Source organism: Sphaerodactylus townsendi, linkage group LG12 (assembly GCF_021028975.2).
Source record: "Sphaerodactylus townsendi isolate TG3544 linkage group LG12, MPM_Stown_v2.3, whole genome shotgun sequence".
In the NCBI taxonomy this organism is placed as follows: domain Eukaryota; kingdom Metazoa; phylum Chordata; class Lepidosauria; order Squamata; family Sphaerodactylidae; genus Sphaerodactylus; species Sphaerodactylus townsendi.
In genome coordinates, this window is record NC_059436.1 from 23,553,808 (window position 1) to 23,572,268 (window position 18,461).

General features: G+C 50.8%; 1 protein-coding gene across 2 annotated transcripts; it reads right to left on the minus strand.

Annotated features, from left to right (window-relative positions):
* Positions 1 to 1,692: 1,692 nt before the first annotated feature.
* Positions 1,693 to 18,076, minus strand: ZW10 (zw10 kinetochore protein). 2 transcript variants are annotated; one of them, XM_048512787.1, is made up of 16 exons: positions 17,854 to 18,076; positions 16,693 to 16,827; positions 15,920 to 16,021; positions 15,730 to 15,807; positions 14,845 to 15,004; positions 12,244 to 12,393; positions 11,653 to 11,844; positions 11,272 to 11,435; positions 10,020 to 10,202; positions 8,859 to 9,097; positions 7,851 to 7,919; positions 6,371 to 6,540; positions 6,039 to 6,169; positions 5,769 to 5,900; positions 3,832 to 4,034; positions 1,693 to 2,698 (listed from the first exon to the last, which is right to left on the minus strand). In XM_048512787.1, the coding sequence occupies exons 1-16, from the start codon at positions 17,989 to 17,991 to the stop codon at positions 2,578 to 2,580; spliced, it is 2,367 nt and encodes a 788-aa protein (XP_048368744.1). In that variant the 5' UTR covers positions 17,992 to 18,076; the 3' UTR covers positions 1,693 to 2,577. The 2 variants fall into 2 exon arrangements, with proteins under 2 accessions (XP_048368744.1, XP_048368743.1); XM_048512786.1 differs by having other exon boundaries at positions 7,851 to 7,922.
* Between the last annotated feature and the right edge of the window lie 385 nt (positions 18,077 to 18,461).

Below are 18,461 nucleotides of genomic sequence, written 5' to 3' on the forward strand. Positions count from 1 at the left end.
TGTTCGTTGTGAGGGGAGAAGGGAAAGGAGTGTGTAAGCCCCTTTGAGTCTCCTTACAGGAGAGCAAGGGGGGATATAAACCTAAACTCTTCTTCCCCCTGTAGGCTTCCTGGAAGACCTGACTGGTTCAGAGAAAATGGCATGAGTACGTGTCAGCCAGCCACTCTGTAGGCAGCAGCTGACATTGTTGATGCTTAAAGTTCTTAAACATTCAAATCACCCCACTAGAAAAGCAGCAGTAAGGAAACCTAACATAGAATCAGATGGTTACGAATCTGCGTTCTCACTCCCGGCACTGTGGCCCTTTTTTACAAGCTGATACAAGACCTCCTGTTCAACCAGCATGGCCTCTACACACAAGCTGGTGCCTGGTTTTTAGCTGTCAGGAGGTTAATTTTTAAACACTACAAAAACAATGTGTGTCTCTTTTATAGGCATTATTGAGATATCAGGCTGATCTTAAAACGTTTTATGAGACTTATCACCTTGTACCAGGATCAGTATGATCTTTTTGCTTGAAAAAAATAGCCCATCCCTTGAAGCAAAAATAGCCCTTGAAGCAAAAATAGCCCATCCCTTGAAGCAAAAATAGCTCATTCCATGTGGGGAAACCAGCAGTTGAAGCTTATCATGGCAGGGAAGAAACAACATCACCTGGTATTGGCTGCAGAATCAACTGAGATTAAAGGGGCAGACAGAGGGACTCATTCAGAAGGGAGCAGCCCACCCCTCTCTTTTCCCTTCACACTGGGAACTTCCATTTTGAAGACTTACGTTTGTACTTTTTTTGCTGTCAGGTCACAGCTGACTCACAGCGACCCCTGGTGGGTTTTTCAAGACAAGAGATGTCCAGAGGTGGTTTGCTGTTGCATCACATCCCCTGGCATTCCAGTATTCCTTAGGGCAGTGATGGCGAACCTATGGCACAAGTGCCAGAGGTGGCACTCACAGCCCTCTCTGTGGGCACATGCGCACAGAGTTCATCATGTGGGGGGGAGAATCACCCCCCCCCCACACACACACACACACACATCTAGGCTGGCCTGGGCCGCTGGGCACAATGCCCTGCGGCAAGCAGGAAGAACTCAGCTGGCAGGCCTGGTGCCTGTGCTCTGGGTGGCTGATGCCCGAGGGGGGGCAGAGGAGGCGGAGATGCTAGAGAGGCACAGAGCGGTGCGTGTGGGACTTGCTGAAGGCTAGAGCAGGCTGGCCCCTGCTTGAGCAGGTGGGGCAGAGGCAGAGGGGTGGGGTGGGGTGGAGGCACTGGAGCAGCGCAGGGCAGAGCAGTGGGTACACGCAGGACTAAAACCTCAATATTCAGGTTAAATTGCCGTGTTGGCACTTTGCGATAAATAAGTGGGTTTTGGGTTACAATTTGGGCACTCGGTCTCAAAAAGGTTTGCCATCACTGCCTTAGGGTCTCCCATTCAAATACTCACCGGGGCTGGGGATAAGTGTGTGTGACTGGCCCAAGGCCAACCACAAGCATCTGCAGCAGAGTGGGGGTTCGAACCTGGGTAGCTCAGATCCTAGACCTTAACACCTTAACCACTACACCACTGTGGCCCTCCTTGAAATTCATACCAAGCCTTGATTCCTCCGCCAAAAGCTTCCCCACGAGATTTTCCCAGCATGATTTCCCCTTCACTGTGACTCACGAAGGCTCGGAGTGAAATAAACATTAAGTCTTCAAGGAGTCTCGGGCTTTTGTTTTTATTATATAAAAAGGGCCCTCCACATCCCCAAAGACGAAAGGTTCCCATGTTAACAAAACAGCTCGCATTTGGTACACAAAACGCAGGTGGCTGGTTTGGGGAAGGGGGTGGGGGGTAGTGCTGCACAAACCAACAGGTGGAAGTTGAGAGTGTTCAGTTGTGGCCACTTCTGATGAACGACACGGCCCATAAAGGAAATAGAGCTGCTGTTTAGAAGCAGCGAGTCAACTTTGACCGTTTGGCACTTTAGAAGCCTTCGAAAGGCCGTTCAAGGGATTCTTCAAGTCTTGGGGGCTTCAGAGGCCAGTTGCAAAAGAGAGAAATGAGGTACCGAATGCAGAGGCCGCATCCCCTTGAAAGAAGCTGCATAGATGCTTGTCTAGAAGGACCTCCCAGCCAAGAAGTGCCTGAGCCCTCTCTCCCCCCTACCCCCCAGAGCAGAGGGGTGCCAGAGCTGACTGACTTAGAGTCCTCCTGGACCCAAAGAAGTTCTTCAAATACCCAAAGCAGAAAACAAAAAGTATGGGAAAGGTCTACCAACACTTCTGATGCCAAGGAACTAGAAGAGAAGTTAAAATGAGACAAAATTAGATTTTTCTCTGAGTGGCAAATGGACCGGGACCCTGTATTGTCAGGCACCTATCTTTGGGGGGGCCATGGGACAAGTGGTTGCCACATCGCTCTGGTGACTGCATTAGACGATGACAGTCTCACTTTCTTTGGGTCTCCAGGAGTACCTGCACACAAAGCCAGAGGAGGTCCTCAGGTGGAGAGGAAAGGTCAAATCCAAGGAGAAGGCCACGGCCCAGGTTGGCTGCCGGGCTTCCTGGAAGACGTTTCAGGTATAGAAGTGATGGTAAAGCTATTTGATTTTTGCCAGGGCAGCTGCCCTCCGCTCTGTGTTCTGGAACAAGGCTCGGATTAGATTCTTCACCTCGCTTGGGGAGAATTCAGCAGCCAGGGGCCCTTTGCTATCGGCCCACCTTGGGAGTGAAACAGAGAAAGGCGGTCATTCCAGAACGGCAGGGGAGGGGCCAGAAGAGACCGGCGCTTGGCACATTAAATGAGGCCTCAGAATTGTTCTGGTCCCCGGTGGGAAGGGGTTTTAACCCCTTGTCCAACCTACCCTGTCCCCCTGCTTCCCAGTTCCTGCTTTCTTTCTAAAACCCTTCTAAAAAGGGCACACGCAGAGAAGGAACAATTAAAAATCTCTCCCCAAAAGCAGAAGTAGCAAAAACGCCAAACTGCAGTGTTTGGTCTGTACCCCATTCCAAAAGTAGTATTTTCACAAAGGAAGCCCACGCTTTGAACAGGCACTCCCCTGTGGCAATCACTCCCCTCCCCTCCCCCCTCCCCAACCCTGCCTCTGCCAAGGCTTTGAACCAATCTTTGTCATTTAGGTCTTATACAAATCTAATTCCTGCTAGCCAACCAGAGCCCAGGGAACTCCATTGGATGAGAAGTGCTGAGCCATCCTCAGGTTAAGAGAAAGGTTTGTGTAAATTCTTGCCCAGGTTGCTCTTGTGTTTTCTCTTTATTCACAGAATCATAGAGTTGGAAGAGACCCCCAAGGGCCATCAAGTCAAACCCCCTGCAATGCAGGAACACAGAATCAAAGCACCCTTGACAGATAGCCACCCAGCCTGTTTAAAAACCTCCAAAGAAGGAGACTCCACCTCTCTCCGAGGCAGTGAATGCCACTGTCAAACACCCCTGACGGTCAGGAAGTTCTTTTTAATGTTTAGGTGGAACCTATTTTCCTGCACCTTGAATCCATTACTCTGTGTCCTAGTCCCTGAGGCAGCATAAAATAAGTTTGCTCCCTCTTCAAGATGACATCCAAATATTTCAACATGGCTATCATGTCCCCCCCTTAACCTTTGCTTCTCCAAACATCCCAGCTCCCTAAGCCTCTCTTCATAGAGTGTGGACTCCAGACCTTTTAGCATTTTGGTTGCCCTCCTCCAGACCCATTCTAGTTTGTCAATACCCTTCTTGAATTGCAGTGTCCAGAACTGAACACAATATTCCAGGTGAGATCTGACCAATGCAGAACAGGGAGGTACAATCGATTCCTGCACCCCAAACAGCTCACCAGAGTCTTTGCCACACTCACCGGTCCAGGATTTCTTGCAGACTGGCCTGCAAGACCAGCATGAGCTCCCTGAACATCATCCACTTGGGAACATAGACTGGGACTTCTTCTCTGAAGGGCCTGTTCTGCTCTTCTGCGTGCAGAGGAACAAACGCCTCGGGCCCTTCGTCCACCAGCATCTGGCAAAGCGTGTACAGCCTGTCTGCGTTCTCGGCAGAGATATCCTGCAACGTGGCACAAATCAAGCAAGTGAGGCAAATCTGAGTGACAAGATCATTTAGCTGCTTGCTGGGAAGGCCCTTCCAAATATACGTGCAATCAGATCCATCAATGGCTACCAGCCAGGTGAGTAGATGGAACCCAGGTGTGGCTTGGGAGGGACGGAGGGTCACGGAGAGGCCCTGGCCTCTATGCCCTGCCTGTACGGCCTGACCTGAGAGAGCCCATCTGATGCTCTTCTCCTCCCAATCCACTCCCCAGAATTCCATCTGGCTTCCCTCCTCATCCTGTCAACAGAGCAGAAGCAAACTGTCCCAAGCCATCCCCTTTCAGCCATTTTCTCGAGCGACGCAGCTGAGCTGTGGCTGCCTCTCACCACGCTTCAGGAGTTTGAAGACCGTGTCAGACACCTTTTTTCCTGCCATCTTTAATGTTTACTGTGTTTCAAAGTTTTTTTAGCTGGATTTATTCGGAAACTGGTTTTAAGGCTGTTTTAAATAATGTGCGCAAAGCTATCCTGAGCCCGGCTTAGGCCAGGAAGGGTGGGGTACCAAATGTCATTTAAAAAGTAAAATTAACTAATACTGTAGCCAGGAAAACCTATTCTTCACTGTACTTGGGGATTTTGCCATCTCCTGATTATTCACCGTCCTGCTTTCATCTCCTAATCAATCCACACCAACACAGAACCTATACGCTTGCCAGACTGAATGTTTTAACCTTCAGTTAGTTGTACTCTTTGGGAAGATTTCAAAATATCCCGTATATGGACAGACTGTGCTCTAGTAGCCAGTGCTGTATGGAAACTACATTACATTTTTAAAAATCGTCCTTTCTATGCCAATATTCAGAACAAATTTCTTAATACATCTTTAATCAAATGGAAGAGATTCTCCGATAAGAATAAGGTGTTTTTTTTTCCTTTTTAGTCAAAATTCTGATATAACGGAGACAAGGTGGCAAAGTTTTTACAGAAGGCCATAAGACTTCGGAAGTCTAAACTTTGATCTTGGGCTATCCTTGGACCCCATGTTTCTATGCTCTGTTTATATGCCAGTAAGGGTGTTGTGATGCAAAGTGCCAGCATGATGTTTCCAACACCCCCTTTCCGTATTCTCCATCTGCACCACCAAAATGTCTTATTTGGGGAGATGAAACAGCCTGAAGAGTCTGCAAGCGTCTCTTGCAGTAAAAATGATAGTGTACCTAAGTGATAATGAGGCCCTTTCTGGCCAGCCGGGAGACACCTGTCCCTCAGGAAATCCAAACAAACTCCTGGTTCAGGTTTCACCTGGTTCAGGTGTCACCTTTCCAATTCATGAGAAGGCATCTTAACCCCAAGTATGCAAACTGGATTGTGTGCGAAACCACCCCTGTGCCACTCCAAAATAAGCACAGCTGGTCTTACAAGTGGCAGGTGACACAGCAGGACCTTTCCAAATGCTTGGGAATTTGGCTCTCGTGTGCAGGGCGGAACCAAGGTGGCAAAAGACAAACTGGAGAAGTATGGGACACATGAAGTCACTTGAGACTGAATCAGATGGTCGGTCCATCAAGACCAGTTCTGGCAGCGGCTCTCCCCAGGTCTTTCCCATCATCTGCTCCCTGATCCTTTGGCAGGAGATGCCGCGGATCGAACCTGGGACTTTCTTAGTGCCAAGCAAATGCTCTGCCACTGAGCCACGGCCCCTCCCCTGCCACACAGAGCAGCCTCCTCCCATGAGCCGTATATCCCTCACCTCCAAGGTGAGGATCCGGGCGACGACCTCTGCCAGGGCGGTGTTCAGCAGAGTCCCCATGGCTCTGCAATAGACATTCACAGGAAGGATGCCCTGCCAGATTTTGCCAAGCCTCTTCAGTTGATGCAGGACCTGCAAAGGAACAGAGCTGTCTTGCAGCGAGGCGCATATGGGTGCCTCACAAGATCTGCCCGACACATAGAACTCACAAAGCCAGAGGCTCCGAGACCGTGCGCAGCACTCCCCTCACCCGACTCTGCCCCCAGTCACCTGCCGCACGGCTCTGTTTGCCGCTGCGTAGCTATCCTCGTCGTCCATGGTGGAGAAATCCCTGGCGCTCGAGAGTCTCTCCAGCAGTTCCCCCTTCTGCACTTGCATCTGGGCCAGGAAGCATTCGGTCCCTGAGGGACAGGGAGCGGGTGAGGTGGTCCTGGCAGCTCTGCCAGGATCCACAATACTCAGGGGAGGGGGGATTTCAGATCTACCCCAAATGTACTTTCTGAGATGCAGCACAACCCTGCAACCTACTACACCCCACCCCCCAGCAAGTGGCCCTTCCACTAAGCCAAGATGAGGCAAAGGCAAACAGGCTTTGGACTCACCGAGCCTTCTGAAGACGGGTACCAGGTCAACAAAAGTGGCTGTCCTGTCACACAAAAGGGCACCAAGGCGCCCCTGGAACTGGTGGCCCAGGGTCAAAAGATGGTGCGCTATGTACAGGCAGTTGTTGTGATGAATGGCGGCCAGCTGGGGCAACTTCTGAAGTTTCTCCCTAGCCAAGAGAGAAGAGGGGAAACAGCCATTCCTGCGCATTACGAGAATCACAAGCACAGTCTCCGTATTTTCCCTGGTACTAAAACAAGCCCAAGGAAATGGTTCCTGTAACCAGAGGTGTGTCCAGAAGGAATAGGGCTAGAGTAGGGTTTGCAGGGCAAAGAGGAAGAAGAGAAGAAGAGTTTGGATTTATATACCCCCGTTCTCTCCAGTAAGGAGACTCAAAGGGGCTTACAAATTCCTTCCCACCCACCACCCACAACAAACCCTGTGAGGTGGGTGGGGCTGAGAGAGCTCCGAAGAACTATGACTAGCCCAAGGTCACCCAGCTGGCATGTGTTGGAGTGCACAAGCTAGTCTGGCTAGAAGAGGGCTTGCAGGTCAAAGCAGGTCTGATTTGCCACAGGCCCAAAGTCACCAAGCAAGTTTCTGGGGCATAGTGGGGATTCAGACCTGGTCTACCAGATTCTAGTCTAACACTCTAACCACTACACCGCACTGAGACAGGCTGAAAGACAGGCCAGAGTAAACCAATGAGCTTCATGCAACTGTGGGGATGCTCTGACTCTCAGAAGATGAGGCCAATTTACTGGAGATCCCTGGCCCCTCAATGATGCGGCTGGCCTCCACTCGGGCCAGGGCCTTTACGGCTCTGGCCCCTGCCTGGTGGAACACTCTACCACCAGCTGTTCGGGCCCTGCGGGACCTTGGAGAGTTCCGTAGGGCCTGCAAGACCGAATTGTTCCACCGGGCCTCTCGAGAGACCAGCCGCTGAGGGTGCCCTGCTTTCATCCTCCCCCTGCTGTATAGGGTCCCTAACATCATCGGGACCCATCACTCTCTTGGGAGGGTTGCATATGGGTTCGTGGGATACTGTTTTAGAATGAAAATTTTAAACTTTATATATTTAAGTGTTTATATATGCTTTTATATTGTTCACCGCCCTGAGCCCTTTGGGGATAGGGCGGTATAACAAATCAAATAATAAATAAATAAAATAAAATAAAATAAAATAAAATGATGTCCCACAAAACCTCGTTGGTCTCGAATGTGCTACTTGACTGGGATTGAGCTCTTCCAGGGCAGACCAACCCAGCTCTCCTCTGAAACCACCCCGTACTGGTTCAAATTTCATCTTGGCGAAGGTCTTACCAGGGGAGTTTCGTAAGTCCTTTCGCCACATCCCCAATGTTTTGCGCCACTCCCGCACCATCCAGGAGACTCAGAGGAAGCCATCGCACAAGGATGAAAAACTCTGGCATGGATTAAAACCTCAGAAGCCCCCAGGAGCAGAAGCAAGACACTCACTTATGGTACATCGGCACAACGTCCCCGAACATATAGAAGATGTCCCGTACCAAGTAAAAGAGTTGGGCGCTGCTGCAGGAAGAAAGCAGAAGGAAGTTACTGGGGTCGCCCCTTCAATAGAGTTCACCTCCCACGTCTCTGGCAGATCCTTGCTTGCCCAGACTAAGCCAGTGCCAGCATGGGTACAAAGATCGCATGACCTGCCGTCTTCTGGGCCACTAAGAGACTTACACCAGGCCTACGCAGAAGGAGCCCCTCCTGGGCCAACAGCAGAGGTCTCTTCTAGCTGAAAGTCAATCAGAGGCCATCTGGATGAAAAACAGGGGCTCCATCAGCCCTGGCCCTTCTAAGCTGCCTTATCCTGTTGCTCCACCTGGCTCAACGTGGGACACTCCAAATGCTGGCACCTCTCTGGGGTCTTTCATGGCCCCCCCCCTCCGCATGAGGCCCTCCTAAACTTCAAGAGGCAAAATTTCCCGTGGCGCCTGAACCTCAGCGTGCCTATCCATCTGAACACCTGGTTGCACGTAAGAACGTCAGGTGGGAAATCACAGCTGGATCCAGTTGATCAAAACTGCTCCCCAAAACCGTCTGCTTCCGCCAAACCTCTGCATTCATTTGGCGCTCTCTCTCTCTCTCCCTTCCCTCCCTTCTGCTTTTCTCCCTACAGCTGGGACTCAAAGCAGGTTAAAACACAGTCGCTCCCCCCCCTTCTTCTGTTCTCTCATAACAACCACCCTGCGAGGCAGGCCAGGGTGAGAGTCTGAGATGGACACAAGGGCCCCAGCGAGCTTCCATGATGGAACAGGGAATCTGAAGGCAGGTTGCCCACAGTTTCTGTATGCCACTCTGCCCACCACACCACACTGCCTCTGCTTCTGCCTAAGTACTTCACCTGCAGAACACTTCAACCCCCAGAAAGAAGCCTTTTGTTACTCATTTCCCCCCCTCCCCCCCACACACACACCCCTCCCCCTGGGTTCATCCCAATCCATCTGGGGGCCTTACTACTGGTCAGTGCTGGCCGAGGCCTCCTGGAGCGTCTGGTAAGCCAGCGCCACCAGCTTCTGTATGGATTCGCTGATGCAGCAGGCAGGAAAGGAGAGGGTGCCCGGGCTCAGCCTGGCCTCGGTCTCCAGGTTCCCCCCTTGGACAGGAAGCGCCTTGGACGACACCAGCGCCCTCGAGTGGTCACCCGCTGCAGGGTCAGGGAGTTTGGGCAGAGCAACCGAGGCCTCCGGGGCGATCTGTGAGGACACAAGGAAGAGATGCTGTTGTGCTATTCGGCACATCCACAACATAACAACAGAGAACAAGAGACGGAGGTCCAGGCAAATTTACCATAGTGACCAATTCCAGAAGGGGAGAAAAAGTATTTGGCATTACAATTACTTACCCGTCTTTCTGGCCCAAGCTCCCCAGGAGCCTGGAACATGGGCCTTCTCTGCTGGGGCCCCTCTCCACCCCTCCCCGCGCGCCCAGACCATATGGCATGGGCTGCCTGAGAAGGCAAAGCTGAATCACTCGAGATGGCTTTTCTATGCAGGCAGCAGGGCTGTGCTGCACAAAATGATTCACGGAGCCACTTGGAGAAACGAGTCTGGGGCTGTGGCCAGCACCACCAATGTATAGCTTGCTGTAAAAAGGATCCTCGCATGCAATTCTGCACCCTGAACCAAAACCTCTTCCACAAACTTTGGAAAAATGACAAGAGAAACATACTTCGTGTTAGAACAGGAGAATGAGAAAAGCGCAGGGGTTCGCATATTCCGTCTGGGGAAACCAGAACATAAGAACAAGCCAGCTGGATCAGACCAGAGTCCATCTAGTCCAGCTCTCTGCTACTCGCAGTGGCCCACCAGGTGCCTTTGGGAGCTCACATGCAGAATGTGAAAGCAATGGCCTTCTGTGGCTGTTGCTCCTGAGCACCTGGACTGTTAAGGTATTTGCAATCTCAGATCAAAGAGGATCAAGATTGGTAGCCATAAATCGACTTTCTCCTCCATAAATCTGTCCAAGCCCCTTTTAAAGCTATCCAGGTTAGTGGCCATCAGCACCTCCTGTGGCAGCATATTCCAAACACCAATCACACGTTGCGTGAAGAAGTGTTTCCTTTTATTAGTCCTAATTCTTCCCCCCAGACATTTGGGAATCCCGCCGCTCGCCTACCTTGACGGTGTCATGTATTTCCGCCATCATCAAGTGCCTCGCTGTCGTTATCACGTCCTGGCACTTCTTGTCAGCGAAGTGGCGATTGACATTGCGGGCATAGGTCAGCAGGTCAGTGGAATCCTCCTTTACAAACTGCATTTCCTTCAAGGCCTGCTCAAACTGTTCCGTGGCATTAATAACCTGGAGGAAGAAGAAGAAGAGTTTGGATTTATATCCCCCTTTTCTCTCCTGCAAGGAGACTCAAAGGGGCTTACAAGCTCCTTTCTCTCCCCTCACCCCCACAACAAGCACCCTGTGAGGTAGGTGGGACTGAGAGAGCTCCAAAGAACTGTGACTAGCCCAAGGTCATCCAGCTGGCATGTGTTGGAGTGCACAAGCTAATCTGGTTCCCCAGATAAGCCTCCACAGCTCAGGTGGCAGAGCAGGGAATCAAATCCGGTTCTCCAGATTAGAAAGCACCTGCTCTTAACCACTACACCACACTGGTAGACACAGTCAGCCAAGGAGTACTGCTGACTGGGAGGGGGCAAAAATTGAGGGTTCAGAGGGGCTGGGAGCATCTGGAGACTTTGGGTCTAGGGGTCAGGTACGAGATTTCTCTGCAACTTGAACACTCATCTGTGAAGCTCTGTTATACCAAATCAGACCCTTGTGTCAACGCAAGTATTACCTACTCTGACTGGCAGCGGCAGTTTCACATCATGTCCTGCCTGGTCATTTGAACGGGAGATGCTGGGGATTGAACCCAGCACCTTCCGTATGCAAAGCAGAGGCTCTTCCACGGAGCCACAAACCCTTTCCCATTTCAACCAAAGATTCCACTTCCTGGACTGTCAATGCTTGCCTGCACCCCAATATGGCTTCTGGAACTTCAGGACAGCAGGAATCACTGCCCCAGACGGGAGCAGAGCGGCTCAAGCTACAACAGCTCTGACAGGCTTCCAGCTTGGATCCAATCCACTCCGCACTTGCATGCCATCCCTTATTCCCTCCCTCCCTCCCCTCCCCTCACTTGTCACCCCTCCCCCGCCCTTTGCTAGGGTGGGTGGGCCATGTCCAGATGCTGGGCCCCCTCCCTCGCATGCCATCCCTTTTGCCCTCCTCCCTCCCTCCCCTTCCCTTGCTTGCCATCCCTTCCCCTCCCTTCGCTAGGTTGAGTGGGCCATGTCCAGATGCCGGGCCCTCCCCCTCCCTTGCATGCCACCCCTTACTCACACAAGGCAACACAGGAGTAAGCCGCAGCGCTCACCTCGATGTACTGCCCCAGTTTGCTGCTGCTGTTTGGGATCGAGTGCACCAGGCAGTCGTAGGTGAGGCAGTCGGCCAGCTCCTTCCAAATGAGCTCTCCCAGCACCTGCGCCAAGATGGGCCCCGAGTCGCCCTCATCTTCAGCACACTGATCAGGAGGAACAGCTGGGGCCGACAGACAAGCACTCAGGTCAGGCACGGGAGAACTCTCAACCTTCGTCAGGAGGAAGGCTGCCCCCCCCCCCTTACAGGCCGAGGCATTCTCCCCTCCCCACCAGACAACTCCGTTTCAGGAGCCTCCGCCACATCTCCTGTGCTGGCTGTTCTCACGACCCGCCCCCTGCTCCCCCGCCCCTGCGCCAAAGAGCCTGATGCTCCGTACTCAACAGGTGTTTGTGGAGGACCTCGAGGACCAGCTGCAGCTGTGCAAACACCTCCACGGGGGAGGGGGGGCCCGGCGGGGCGCCCACGGACTCCAGCTGCAGCACGACGGCATCCGGCTGCTCCTCCAGCGAGGACTGCAATGACGGGTGGCAGATCAAGGGCTTGAGGATGTAGCTCAGCAGTAGCTGCCCTGGCACAAGAAAGGGGGAAGGAAGGAACAGTGGTCAGAACCCAGGGAGAACAGAGGCACACAGGAGGCCTGCAGACAGCACTGCCCTGGGGCTGGTTACTGGGTGCTCATATGAGTGGCAGACTTCCATCTGGTGAAATGCGCTCGTTTCCCCACTCCTCCGTATCACCCTGCTGGGTGAACCTGGGGTAGTCACAGTTCTGTCAGAGCTCTCTCAGCCCCTCCAGCCTCACAAGGTGTCTGTTGTGGGGAGAGGAAGGGGAAAGGAGTTTGTAAACCACCTTGAGACACAGGAGAGAAAGGCGGGGTATCAATCCAAACTTCTTCTCTTCTTTTTTTTCCAAAAATCAGATGCAACCTGCAGTCCAGAAGCCACCACTAAGACCAAAAATAACTTACCAAAGACCTTAAATCTGTAGTGGAGTTCGCCCAAGATGGCAAACCCCTGCAGCACCGACGTAGCAGATGGGTTGGTCCTGGCGTCCTCCCCGGGGAGTGATTTGCGCAACCGCAGCTCTGTCTGCAAGGCCGACTCCACACTGCCAGGTTCTAAACGAGGAAAGACACAAGCCGGCTCCTGTCACAGGGTGCATCAACCCAGGTAGCGTCCATGTTTTTTTCCTCGCCCAAGGTGTACTTAACTGATCTCACAACCTGATGGATTGAGACTGACACCAGAGATTCCAACTAAACATTGTGGGAAGAACTCCCTGGTCAAGCCAAAGTGCTGTTCTCTATTGGCTGGAATTCACTGCCTCAGAGAGGGAGTCTCTCCATCTTGGGGAGCTGGATGATTGTCAGGAGGCAGCTTATGAAAAGCAGAGGGCTGGACTTGATGGCCCTTGGGGTTTCTTCCAACATAGAATAATAGAGTTGGAAGAAACCCCAAGGGCCATCAAGTCCAGCCCTCTGCTTTTCAGGAACACACAATCAAAGCACTCCTGACATATGATCATCCAGCCTCTGTTAAAAACACTCCCAAGATGGAGAATGAGTTTCTCCAATGTCATGACTATAAGTACAGATGAACTAGTTTTATTTCTCCACTGCTGCATAAAATTTCAGGTCACACAGGTCAATTTTATATTTCCCAGCTTACAGATAACAATCCTGATATAAGATACAGTGTCGTCATGTTTTGTGCAGCAGCACTTGAAGTTCGTTGCAGGATGTCTGTGCTATAGCTTAATAAATACTTAATAAACCAGGCTTAATAAATACTAAAGTTGTCTCACTAGAGTGTACTGTGATCTACTAGCTGCAGTCTTTTATCTGTCCACTTTATTGCTGCCTCATGCCTCGTTTCCATCTACTACAACAGAACCTGTCGACCTCCTCCCCATAATCAGGCCCAGGTTCACCAAGATCGATTTTATTGCATTAGAGTAAACAGACGGGTGCACTTCAGAGTTTATGCTGAATCTAACATTCTCGCACAGAGCAGCACTCTGTGAACCCGCTATGAACTCCCTCCCCCTAACGGTCCCAGGCTGTGCGGTTCCTTCAAGGTCAGAACCCTGATAAGGGGCAGGCACTGCCTGGCTACAGAGAGAAAAACCGCTACTACCAGCCTTTAAAGAAAAACAGCCAAAGTACAAGCAAGAGTCTTTAGCGCCACGGTCCCCTGGACTCCCCTGGTCGTCGCACATGGCAAGACTTGAGGGGGTCATGACAAATATTTATGCTCTTATCCCCTCCCCTTTATGTGTTCATACTTTTTTTTGTGCCCCCAATTTTCTTCTGTCAATAGATTATTTTAGAGATATATTTGTAGTTGCACTATATTTTATCCTTTTAATTGTGGGTATCTACCATAGGCCGGTCTATTAGAAGAAGAAAAGAAGAGTTTGGATTTATATCAACCTTTTCTCTCCTGCAAGGAGACTCAAAGGGGCTTACAAGCTCCTTTCCCTCCCCACCCCCGAACAAACACTCTGTGAGGTGGGTGGGGCTGAGAGAGCACTGAGGAACTGTGACTAGCCCAAGGTCACCAACCTGACGTGTGTTGGAGTGCACAAGCTAATCTGGTTCCCCACGTAAGCCTCCACAGCTCAAGTGAAAGAGCAGGGAATCAAATCCAGTTCCTCCAGATTAGAGTACACCTGCTCTTAACCACTATGCCACTGCTGCTCCAGAGGACCAGCATTGAAACTAGGACCTTATACATGCAAAACTGACTCTTACATTCTTGGAAAAATCTGATGATAGGTGCAGAACTACCCCAAGGAAAGTTTCAGGGTCGCTGTGTTGTTCTGCAGTAGAACAGCAAGATTCCAGCCCAAAAGAATCTTAGAGACCAAGATTTCCAGAATGCAGGTTTTTCAGAGGCAAAGAAAAGTGAGATACGCAGGTATCTGAAAATTGTGTTGGCTCTTAAGGTGTTGGTGGACTCAAATCGCCTGGGAAAAATACAACTGTTGCCAGTGACTGCGTCTACTATGCTTCCAACACTTGCAAAGTGTTTTAAAATCTCTCATAACAATCCTGCAATACATGCCATCAAACCCACTGTTGTACAGGAATAAAAAAATTTCCAAGGCAATGAACGAACAAGGCCAAGAAATTTCCAAGGCAATGAACGAACAAGAATTTCAACAAGGATCTGAGCCTAGCCCTCTGGTCACAAAAACCCACAGGACAAAAATGTAGCATGGCTGTAAACAAATCTTAGGAGCTGCAATTCCCAAGCAGCTTTTTCCTTCCCTGGCACTTTCCCCTTTTCCCCAGGGATGTGCTGTCTGGTAGCGCAACTGTTAATTTCGAGCGCCACTCACTTGCCCGTCTTGCTTGATGAGACAACAATCAAAAACAAAGACTGCGCAGCTATCCGTGACATTAGGGCCTTAATCCTGCAAAGATGCACATGCCAAAAATAACAGGCCAAAGCAGCATTCACATTATTGTTTCCACCAGGGAAGCCAAATTCCTCCCACCGCCCTCCCCCCCACCACCACCAAGATCGACATATACATTTAAGCACAAACAGCACCCAAACAGCACCTTTTGACTGAGGAAGTTTCCACACTGCCAGCTGCTGCCACTCCTGCCCCAAAACGCCAAGGAGGTTCTCTGTCTGCGTTACAAGTTCAACGTGGAATGCTCTCAGAATCTTCAGCTCAAAGCCCCGACGGGACTCCATCAGCTCCAGACACCTCTGGGCCTGGCAGAGAGAGAGGGGGGAGAGAGAAAGAGAGAGCTCAGTAACTCCAGAGAAGAAGAAAAGAGTTTGGATTTATATCCCCGCTTTCTCTCCTGTAGGAGACTCAAAGGGGCTTACAATCTCCTTAGCTTAGCCTTAGGCTACCTGAAAGACCATCTCCTTCTGGTTTTTTCCCCTGTGTGCCAACTACAGTCATCAGGCAACCATCTATTGGCTATCTGGCCACCCAGGGTGGCCCTTCTGGCATGAACCAGAGCCTCGGCATTTTTCATTGTTGCTCTGACTCTGTGGAAAGAACATCCTTTGTCAGGGGGTTTTTGGGGAGGAAGGGTTGAATAGCAGCCATCTTTTAAGGGGGAAGAGAGCAAGGATCTGGTATTTTATCTTTGGTTTAGTTAAAACATCTTTGGGGATGTTGTAACTATTATAGTAAGCTGTCTTGAACCAAGAGGAAAGGCAAGATAAAAATGGTCGAATGGATGAGTTTGTGACTGGCCTAAAGAACCCAAAGATTGGCTCAAAGTTCTCTAATAACTTACGTCATGCTTTTGAGGAATGCTCTAAATCTGGATTCCCTGCACTGAGCAAGAGATGGATAAGATGGCCTCCTCCAGCTCCAGGTGCTCTCTATGACAACTCCCAGGGGGTGTCAAGCAATCCATTCCAAGAGTTGCCAGATCCCACCAGGGAAACACACACACAGTCTCCAAAGAACGCGGATGTACCTTCTTCAAGTGGCATGCGGCAGGGACATACTTCTTCTCTGGCAACAGGGCAGTGGACTTCTTCAGGGCAGAATCAAACTTTATGGAGGAAACGAAACAGTATTACACACAAATGCAAGAGGGGTTTATCTCAAAGTGTGCAGGAAGAACAAAGGGCAGAGGGGGAGAGGCAAGCACCCATTTCTTTCACCTCCTGCAGCTGCTTCAGCACACCCAGAATTAGGGTGTCTCTCTCCAGCTGTTGTTTCAGCTCTGTAAATTCTGCAATGGCCACATTGAGGTCCTGTTGAACCTGGGAAGAGTCACAAAAAACAATATAAGGTCCATCACAGCAAGGCTTTTTATACACAATTCACACCCCTGTGGCGGGGGGGGGGGGGGGGGCAGAAACCTGTCCACTCACTTCTAATTGCTATTTGTCAAACCAGTCAGGACAGCCACTAGAGACCATTCTATTTTCTATTAAGTTCCAAGTTACTGAATATAAACATTTTGAAAACACACTTGAATAAGTCAACACCTGCAGATGCCTCTTGGAGACGGAGATTTTAAAAAGCAAAAACATAGCCATAAAAACATCTGGCCTCCAGTGGGTTCATAAAAGGGGAATAGAAGAGCTGAAGCCAACTATAGTTTAATATTTTATGTATTTTAAATAAATTATATATATGATGTTTTAAACTTTTATTGTTGATGGAAACCGCCCTGAGCCTTTGGGGAGGGGCGGTATATAAATATAACAAATAAATAAATAAATAAAATACTGCAGGCAAAGAAACAAACAGTTAAAACAACAAAAATCACACACTGGGATACTTGAAAGCCAAAAGGGCAACTCTTGTTTATGAACATCTTATAATTTCCCAAGCCCATCTGATCGTTTAACTGGAGGCATTTTGTTGAGTACTTCCGTAACTCATCTCCAACATCTGGCCACTTCCAGGTCCCCAAAAACATGATCACCTCTGTTTCGATCACAGACTTCAACTGACTAATGCTGCTGGACAGCTCCTCTGCTTCAGACTCCAACTCTTTGGCATTCTGCATGCTGGGCAGGAACTCCACGTATCGTTCCTTGATCATGCAGCAAACCTCATCCTGGAATGACAGGAAGGAAAGTCACCACAAACCCACCTGTAAACCCAGAAAGAAAGATGGTCTCCCCCTTTTGGCATATCATGAATTTTTAAACAGGCTTTAAGGTTTTTAATAGGTTTTATGCATTTGAAAAGGGTTCCATTGTTACAGGCTGTAATTGTTTTTCAGGTTGCACTGGACTGGATGACTTTTAGGAGTCTTCTGTTGTAACGGGCCCTGAGACCTTCAGGTATGTGTACACTCAACATCTGAACCCTCCAAATCCTCTCTCAGCACCTTAGAGAAAGTGGGGAGCAGACCCAAATCAGGGCTGGGGCTAAGAATATTCAGGGTTTCAGGATCTCAAACTGTCCTTTCACAAGGAAGCTCAGTCTCTACTGTCGGACTGGCAAGAAGAGGCTGGAGAAGGATGGGTGGGCTGAGACGGTGCTGAGCCAGGGAACCAGTCGAGGACTGGGTCTCTCACCCAGACAGCTCAGCTGAGTAACAACAGAGCTGGCCCCTGGGCACGTGCTCAGAGGCCATCTTTCCCTGGTATTGATAAGTTTCCAGTAACTGCAGAAACTCTGCACATCCTCAGAAGCACCATTTATTACCACATGCGCCAGGACTCAACTCTCAGCATGTCTGCTGACTAAACGCCAGTTCTGATTGCCAACCTCCAGGCGGGGCTTGGAGATCTTCCGGAATTGCAAATGATCTCCAGGCAACAGATTAATTCCTCCGGAAAAACTGGCTGCTTTGGTCCCCCTGGCCTTGTATCCTGCTGATGTCCCTCCCCAAATTCCGCCCCCAAATCTCCAGGAATGTTTTAACATGGTGTTGGCAATCCCACCCAGAATCAAGAGGCAGGGCCCCCAGGACGACACTCTGCATATGCTCAGAAACATTTCCTTTAGAATAAGGATAGGAGACCAGCAGCCAATCGACAGGATCAGGACGGGAAGGGGGTGAAGACAGGAGGTGTGGGGGCGTGGTCCGGTTAAGCCCCGCCCACCCGGTTGCCCTCCCTGAGGCGCCGCCCACCTTGAGCTCCTCCACCCGCTCCGAGAGGCGGGCGATGCGTCGGCCGAGGCTCTCCTTGTCCAGGCGGCCCGAGGAGGCCTCCACGGCCTCCAGCACGGCCGCCACCAGCGACGAGCCCGGCAACTCGACCTGCGCCATGGGCGACACCGCGGACAGCCCTCCGTCGCCCGCGCAAGGCACCACGGGAAGAGAGAGGCGCGTCCGGCCCAGCTCGGCTTTTCCCGCCCACTCGGAACTACCACTCCCAGGGTGCACTGCGGCTTTCCCAACCGCAAGGCGTCAGCAACGTAGGCCGCACTTCCGGTCTCAGAGCTACTTTAGAGTGGGGTTTGCGCCCTGGGTTTGTTAACCCATGACGAGCCGGCCGGAATTGAGAGAGCGGTCATCCCCCACCCCCGCTAGATGTTAGTTGGTTAGGCAACTCCCTGCGCCCACAGAGGCCTTAGGAAAGCCTTTTTCATCTGCAGTCGCCCAAACTGCATTGTGAGGCAAATACCGGCCTACCTTACAAGGCTGTTGTAAGGGCTGGTGGTGGAAAGGGCAAAAACATCTTTCCTATGAAGCCAGGTTGAGAATCGGCACTTTTGAGGTTAGGTAAATAAAGACGG